Here is an 8,250-nt window from a genome sequence, read left to right on the forward strand (position 1 = left end):
GTGTATTGGGTTGCTATGAGTTGAAATCCACTTGAAAGCATCCACCAGGTTTTTTTGGTTAGGTGCTTAAAAAAAGTTTTTTAAGGAGGTGACTCTGAAGAAGAGAGTAGCTTTTGTTTTGTTTCTATAAACCATTTCAGCAAGAGAACTTTGCCTCTCTAAAAGGATCAGAACGCACAAATGTCCAAAACAGAGAACATCTTGAGGTTAGGGCTGTAAAGTGAGACTTCATGTAAATAAATACGTGAGTAAATGCACACATTCTGGGTGTGGCCCCATAGGAAAGTGGGAATTGACAGCTCAGGAATATTTTTCACTTGGCCAGCAAAGTTGGCGTTAACAGTGAAGCTCTTGTTTCTCAGCCAAGCTCCAGGATGTAAGAAAGAAGGACTAGAATTATCTAGAATCAGTATGTCCAATAGTGGCATTAAAGTCAAGGGCAAGGCTTCAGAGGAGCCTGGGGGCTAGGGAGGAAGCTCTTAGTTCTCACTTACCCCTGCCCAGCAGCGGAAGGAAAGCTCTCAGTATCTGGCTCTGTAACTACCAAAGAACTGCAGTGCTTTTCAAGTCACAGGGTCTTCAGGCCAAAAGAAAAAGAAGCAGGGAGGTAGCTGACATTTGGAGGGTAGGAATAGGCAGGGGAGGGCTTTGAAATCAACTGGTTTGAATCAGGTGAGAATATTAAATATGGTTTGATTTCTGAAAGAAAATTCTCAGATTAGGGACTTTGAGCAAGTTCACAGGAAATGATATCAAGGGAGATCCAACAAAGAGCTATAAGCAGGTGGGGGAAAAAAGAGAAAGATTTTATATGGAGGAGAAGGAGTTTGAAGGTCATTTAATTAGTTTAGTAGATAGCACCATGGTGTATAGAATTGGGTAGTTAAGACTGGGATTTCAAGGTTAATGAGATTAGATTATGGTTAATAGAATGATATAAATTTAGAAAATTTAACCATTATTTGAAATGGGTTATTTAATAAAAATGTTAATTAAGAAGGGAATCGGCTGTCTATTGTCCTTTAATGGTGACCTTTGGGGACTGGAGAAAGGTCGTGGCGTCTTCCTGTGCAAACACCTTTCTCTGTGAAGCACTGATTGACCCGATCCCTTCCGCGATCCCTTCCGCGGGTGATGCCTTAACCTCAGCTCTTGCCCACTTGGTCAGTTCCTTGTACACTTTAAAAAGTGTCACTGAAGTGGAACTCCTGCTTGCTTAGTGAATATGCAGGCTTTTAATGATTTTTATTAATTAAGGATCAAAGTGTTCTTTTAAAAAAAAATTGAAGACTTCATTAGAAAAAAAAAATATTTCAAAGACTTGCTTGTTTGGCATTCACTCTCAGACGCAGACACTTTCACAGATAACTACAGTTCTCTAAACTCCTGTTTATCCTCCCCAGCCCCGAAAGCTGGTCGGCAATAGGCAAAGCTGTCAACAAGATCCAGCACTAAATACTAAATAGGTCAGGTAGCCCGTGGTACCACAGCTTGTTTCACCCTGGAAGAAAACATGGAAAGGTCATAAAAGGACCTGGAATCCTGGTTCATTTCAGGTGTTTAAAGACTGTTTCTATTTATACTTTAGGTTTAATCCAAATGTGTTTGAGAGACTTATTTTATTTTGTTTTATTCTTTTGTGTGTGTGTGTACCATCAAATTACATCTGACAGGTACAGGAGGGAATTGCCCCTCCTCCAGCAGAGCATCTGGTTGATTCGAACCGCATACCTCTGGGATTGCAGTGCAGTTTCTTGCCTTTAGGCCACCAGAGCTCCCTTGAGAGACTTGTCTTATAATGATAAAAAAGCAAGCAAACAAACAAAAACTAGACACCAGTGGGTGGGTGAGCCATTGCCCAATGGTGCTTCCTGCCCTTCTGTGGACCAGCATCACGGGTGTGTTGCTTCTGATTTGGGATTCTGGAAGAGACTGATTCATAGTATCCATTATCTTCAGGGTTTTGTTCCCCTGACGTTCTGCAGGCAAACATATGCAATTCTGAGGAAAAGCAATGCTTCAAGCTGCTCAGCAGCCCAGTCCTGGGTGGAGAAATGGACTTTTGAGGGCTTCCGTGGAGTTGAGAACAGGTCTTTCTTTTACTGATTGATGATGACTAGGAGGCCGGCCCATCATATAATTAAAGCAGGTTTTCATAGGAAACTGTCAGGAGCAGAGAATAGGTAAAGGGCATAAGAAGCTGAAGGAGAACATCAATCTTAGAAACTCTGTCCTCCTCAGAGGCCCACAGTCCAGGGGAGCGATCAGAGGAGACCCAGTTATGTCAAGCAGGTGAAGGCAGAAAGAGGAGAAACTGAAAAATGTCTGAGCAGAGCAACGTAAACTCCCCCTGTGAGATTCCAATCCAGCCTTGGAGGAAGCCTCCCTCTGTGCACTAGTGGCCAAGCGTCTTCTGGTGCAGAACATTTAGCCCAGGGACTCTCATCCTGTTCTTTTCCCTAGGGTTCTAGAAAATAGTGAACACAGGGTCTGGCTTAAGGCCAAAAAAAAGGTAGAATGAAATCAGTCCCTCTTCCATTACAAACCCGAATTGGAACCGCAAACCAGTAGCTCTCTTTGCTGTTGTAGTTTCTTTTAAAACATTGAGTGTATGTGATTAAAATGACACTAGATTTGAATGTCCTTTTCAAGTAGAGACCAGCAGTTTTAACCTGGTTCCTACCCCAGGCACAGTGAAGACCTGCCTACACCAACAGCCGTGAACGAGCAGAAGATTCCCTTGAGTCTTGCTTTCTGTGCTTTCACCTCCTACTCATCTATCTTTTTGCATTTATCCCACAAGGCCTCTCTTTCTCCCACCAGCAGGCACAATGGTCCAGTTCACAGTGCTGTGGCTTCCCTAGAAAGAACAATTAGCAGGCCCAGCACTTAGAATGGGTGCTGAGCCTCAGAGATAGTCTCACAGGTAAACACTGAACATTCATCTGCAGTTTCTTGTTTCTGTTTCTTTTGCCTTGATCTAAGGGATGTTTCCCTTAAAATCCCAACAGTATTTCATTATTTTAAAAAATCCCATCTGCTGCTTCTTTCTAGGCCTTGTGATTGTCTTTCAGTGTGCTTATCTGCAAGTCAGACCTCAGTTTTATTTTTAAATGTTCAAACATTTTGGGAGACTCAGAAAGCAAGTTTGGAACATGAAATTTTGCATCCTCCCTCATGTAGTGCCCAGAATGGGGGGGGGGGGGAATCCTAGCAAGCAATATCTTATGTATGCCGCGGCCAGCTGCTCCTTGACCCTGGGGGCCTGATGGCCCAACAGGAGAGGCCACACTGCTCAGCACGGGTCTGAGGTCCTTGCCATCTTAAAGCAATTACTGATGTGACCACAGTCTTCGTGGCTTTAAAAACTGGGTCCACCCAACCATGGCCGCCACCGCTTCCCTGCAAAACCATAGAGCAGTGATGGATGCATTGTTGGGAGATCAAATTAAAAAAAGCAGCGCAGTAAGTGACCACTCTTCACATAAAAGAAGCATCATGCCTTCAATTCTGGAAGCTCAAGAGCTGTCATTAGTAGGTTCCCACCCATATGGTTAGGGGCAGCCTTCTATTTTCCCCAGCGGTTTTACTAGAGAATGATATTATGACATGGAAATATTTACTTCCTTCCCATAAGGCCAAATAAAGCTCAGCGTTTGAGGTTTAATATCTCTCTTTAGTTCCTGTTATTGAATTGAAGCTAATCAATTCAAATTCTGTTTCAGCACAATTGGCCAGGGGAAGAGAGAATGCTATTCATACCATAAGGTGGTCATCCTCACAGTGAAGATCAAAAGTGCAGAAAATTTGTCTAACCAGTTCTTAACGATAAAGGCTCAACCATTAAATAACTCTATGAATTCAATTCCTTCTGTTGGAATCAGGGCAGTAACCTATTTCAAGTAAAGGATCACTTTTTCTCAGTTGTCTGTTTAAAATATATTTTTAAAAAAGGTATTGCCAAATAAAGCAGCAGTGGTGTGAAGCATTAATTTAAACATAAGAGAGGCAGAAGGTTCCTCCTATGGTTTCTCTAAATGCCATTTTCTCTGGAGGCAGGGGTCCTGAAACTAGGTAGCTAGCCAGTCTTCCACCTGCAGCCCAGGAGTCTTGAGGTTGAGAGGCTAAAAACAGCCTCTGCCTGGAACTTTCAGAGTTGCAGGAAAACCTTGGAGGCTGCTTGACTGGAGGGATACCCCAGTCTCAAGGTCCCTGTTCAACAGAAAGTCATAATGAGGAAAAATTGGAATTGCTCCCCCCACTTGCCCAACAGCAGAGTGATTGTCAGCTCCTCCGCCGTTATCATTAAGGGTAAATATTTGGAGAGCTTGGATGCTGGAGTGAGGCTCCCTGCTAGGAGCCTAGCTCTGCCACTTTTGGGTCGATGGCCTTGAGAAAATTATTTAGTCTTTCTTTGCCTTCATTTTCTTATCTATAAAATGGGAATAACAGTAGTACTTGCTTCACAGTGTGATTTTTTTTTAATTGTGTGTGTGTGTGTGTGTGTGTGTGTGTGTGTGTGTGTGTTTACTATCAAATCAGATCTGACTGGTACTGGAGGAGATTGCCCCTCCCTCCTTCTCCATCAGAGCATCTGGTGGGTTTAAACCTCACTCCTCTGGAATTGCTGTGCAGCTTCTTGCCACTAGACCACCAGAGCTCCCTCATATGGTGATTTTAAGGATTGAATGATTTCTGCAGAAGAGCTTAAAACTAGTAGAGAGAGAGAGTGAGCCCTCAGACACCAGCAGTTATTACTTATGTGATAGGAAGTAACTGAAAAGGAGGAAGGAAACTAAGTGGCTGTCAGGCCAATGTGGCATGTGCCCACTCCTGTCCCCAGGGGTGTTGGACCGCTATTTTCTTTCCCTTCCAGTGGGCAACTTGGCAAAACTGGTCCCTGATTGAAGAGGAATTAGTGTCTTTTTGCCCTTCCACCTCCCAAGCCCCAGCCCAGGGTCTCTGGATAAGGTAAAACACCTCCTCCTCCCCAGCACCCCTGTTGCTGTCTGCCATGAAGTCAGAACCAGCCCTTAGCTGACCCTCTGGCAGGTTTTCAGAGGCAGCTAATCACACAGGAGGAGATTGCCCATGGTGTAGCTGGTGGGTTCGAACCACGTGTCTTCAAGATTGCTGTGCAGCTTCTTAACCCCTAGCCTACCAGAGGTCCCTCCTAGCAGCCCCTAGATCCTTCAACAGAGCGGCCTCCTTGATCTTCATATCAAGTCCTCCCACACTGTTCCTTGCAGTTCCCACACTGAGTTGCAAGCAGCAGCTGTGGAGGTCGCGGGGCTGACCTCTGAGCGCCCTCTGTTGGCCAGCCTGGAACTGGAAGGACTGTCACCACTGGCTCCCAAACATCTGGAGAAACACACTGGCCCCTCAGCAGGGCTCCAGCGTTCAACCTCGCCTCTGCCTCCATAACAGATACGCAGGATAAACCGACCCCTCACCCTCCACCTTCTGCTGTGGGCTCCTGCAGCTGAGTCAATATTTTCCTATCTCTCTGCCTGCGTCCATGTTCGGTTACATATAAGAAAGGAAAAGCTCCTTCCATAATCACCTCTAAAACGAAGGAGGGGGGAAAAAATAATGACATTCGCATAGTGTGGGAACACTGTTGTTGATTTCTCTGAGGCGATGGTTTGATAAAATAGTGCAAGTCTTCCTCCAGGAGAAAACATTGAGGTGTGCACCTCTGCTGATGCTCGTGCGGGTTCTTGAAGATGGAGGGTGCCACAAAGTGCTGAGCTGTTCAGCTTCGCAGGCGAAGGAAGATGCCTATCTGCTGCCTCCCGCTTTTATTTGTGAAATCCTTTTTTTTTTTTTTTTTGTCTCCTGCCAGGTGATCATTTTTTTTTTCTTTCTTTGTCGTGGAAACCAATTAGCTACTAAAATTAAACAGGCTCCTCGTGAAATGATTCCTTTTCATAGTGTGATCTTAAAATTGGCCTCTGATTTTTTCAGGGTTCGGAGCTGACCCAGATGTAACTGGAGATTCAGGTGGAGCCCGCCTTTTTCTCACCTCGTGTTTCTCTTTCCCCCTCCCCACCTCGCATTCCTCTTCCCCCCTTCCCTGCCAGGTGCACTCCATCTTTGGGCTTTCGGCCATGCCCAGCCTCTTCTTGGCAAATGTTGTGGGGTCCACTCAGGGACAGCCGAGGGATTATCTGCCTCTCCCGCCCAAGTGCCCTGATGGCAACTGGCAGAGTTTTAATCACTGTAAATTCAGGTTATGGTCAGATTAGCCAGGAGATAGGATGCCTGCTGGTTGTTTTGCAGTGATGTATTGTTTATGGGATTAATGTTCCGAATGGCCGAGGGTGTCAGCTGATATTTATTACGTTAAGCTGCCTCAGCTGTTCTGGTTCAGCAGCTCGCGCCACGGTCACAGGGAATGTGGGACTCGGTGTGTCACAGATGCCCTGAGAGGTGCAGGCGCGGGCTCGACCAGCGCCTCAGGAGCATGTGCTGCAGATGTCAGGAAAAGACCTCTGCCTCCTCTTTGTGGGGCTTCTGAGGCACCTGTGCTACCCCTGAAGGTCAAGGGGGACTCTGGGGACAGGGAGAGCAATCAGGTGTGACTCCAGAGGAGGGTCGTAAAGGAGGTCATCGCTGACAGGCCTGGCATCGGGAGAAAGCATACCACCTGCCAGGTGGCTCTCGGCATTGTGTGGTTTTCACCTGGTCCCTCTCCAGCCTTCCCGGAGAGGACACTCTGAAGGTCACTGTGCCTTTAAGAGAGACTTCCCCCCACCCCTGTTTGGTGTGTTAGAGCCCCCCACCCCTCTTAGAGGGTCTGTGATGCCGCTCCAAGAGAGTAAGTGCCCCAACTGTGTGTCTAGTAACACACTGCAGTGGGTTTGTTTTTCCAAAAAGAAATTGAATTTAACCCCGAGTGTACACTGTCACATTGTAAACACGCTGGGGCACCAGAAGGGTGGCTTATTGAATTTAATGCCCTAGCAAAGGTCAGCTTTCAGAAAAAGCCAGAAAGGGCTGGAATCTTTCCTGATAGCTCCTCAGTTGGGCCTTAGATCCCGGCAGATGTGTTTATTTGTTCAGAGGGAGTTTCTGAGAACCCATCTCAAGTTCAAGCACTGGGCACTCTCCCCCACCAGCTCCCTCCTCTGTTCCCAGAGGCCCCCTCCTCCTGGTCATCCAGGTGGGCCCCTCAAGCAGACAGACTCCCTAAGGGCTCGTGGCCCTGGAAGGTGCCCCTAAGGACCCCTCACCATCCCTGCTGGTAGGCCCGAGTTTGTAGTCCTCTCCTCCAGCTAACTCTGCCTTTCTCTGCCCCTTCCCCTCCTAGGATGGCATGAACTGGGTCTGCAAAAATGTCAACGCAAAGAAGAAATAGAATCTAGACGAATGGAGAAGCAGGAGCTGCGGGAGCTGAATCCTGTCCTGAAAAACACTAATTTGCTGCTTTCCGACCAAATGTTTTTCCATCTGTGTACAGCTACAGCTGTTTGAAGAGAAGGAACAGCACAGTTTAAAGAGAATCCCCATTCCGGCAGTAGGTTTAACCGATCTCTGAGGTTCAGTATCATTTTTCAAATAAAGGAATTATATTATTTCCTCTGCATAATTGAAATAGTATTAAATGTCTCAAAGCACATGATTAGAAAATGAGATCTTTTAAATGAGCAAGAGATTGCATTGCAGTTTAGACAATTCCAGGGGGCTTTTTTTTTTTCTTTCCCCTTTTCCAAGAAGAAAGAGGAAGCAGCAGAAGCCTGTGCTGAGTTCATTTATTTACTGACCTGTCCCTTACATGCCTCTTGTGGCCCTGAAACCACACAGACACGCGCGCGCACGCACACACACACACGTACGTTTGTCAGTGCTACCCCTGTGATTTTTACCACCACTGGGTGAGCCAGTGAGTCTGTCTGACATGAGGCTGCGAGCGGGGGAGGGGAGGAGTAGCAGATGATTAAACCATCTTGTCATGCAGGTAGCAGGCTGTGTATGTAATCTGCACCCTTTGGACAGGGTGGGAGGAAAACAAAAACCTTTCTTGCAAACAAGTCACTGCAGAACTGTACCCAGTCCCTACCCCCCGGCCCACAGCACAGGGAAGCAAATTCGTATGACTTTTGACTGTAATGACATCTGGAATGTAAGGAGAGGTGGGAGGTTTTAATTCCAGAAAAATTACAAGGTCCTTAAAAAGCCCTCTCACATCGAGAGCTCAGGCTAGCGCAAACAGGCTTTCTCCAGTTCAGTGGAGCAGGGAGCAGCGGA

At 46.3% G+C, this 8,250-nt stretch overlaps 1 protein-coding gene across 1 annotated transcript in view; it reads left to right on the forward strand.

The window, feature by feature from the left end:
* The window catches only part of ARL3 (ADP-ribosylation factor-like 3), a 57,656-nt gene extending 50,065 nt beyond the window's left edge, over window positions 1–7,591 (forward strand). The window contains exon 6 of the mRNA XM_006879975.1: window positions 7,313–7,591. Within this exon, the coding sequence (XP_006880037.1) occupies window positions 7,313–7,360 (48 nt within the window). The 3' untranslated portion in view covers window positions 7,361–7,591. The remainder of the gene's footprint in view (window positions 1–7,312) is intronic.
* The last annotated feature ends 659 nt before the right edge of the window (window positions 7,592–8,250 follow it).

This window comes from Elephantulus edwardii, unplaced genomic scaffold (genome assembly GCF_000299155.1).
Source record: "Elephantulus edwardii isolate Elephantulus edwardi_28Jun2011 unplaced genomic scaffold, EleEdw1.0 scaffold00006, whole genome shotgun sequence".
Lineage (NCBI taxonomy): Eukaryota > Metazoa > Chordata > Mammalia > Macroscelidea > Macroscelididae > Elephantulus > Elephantulus edwardii.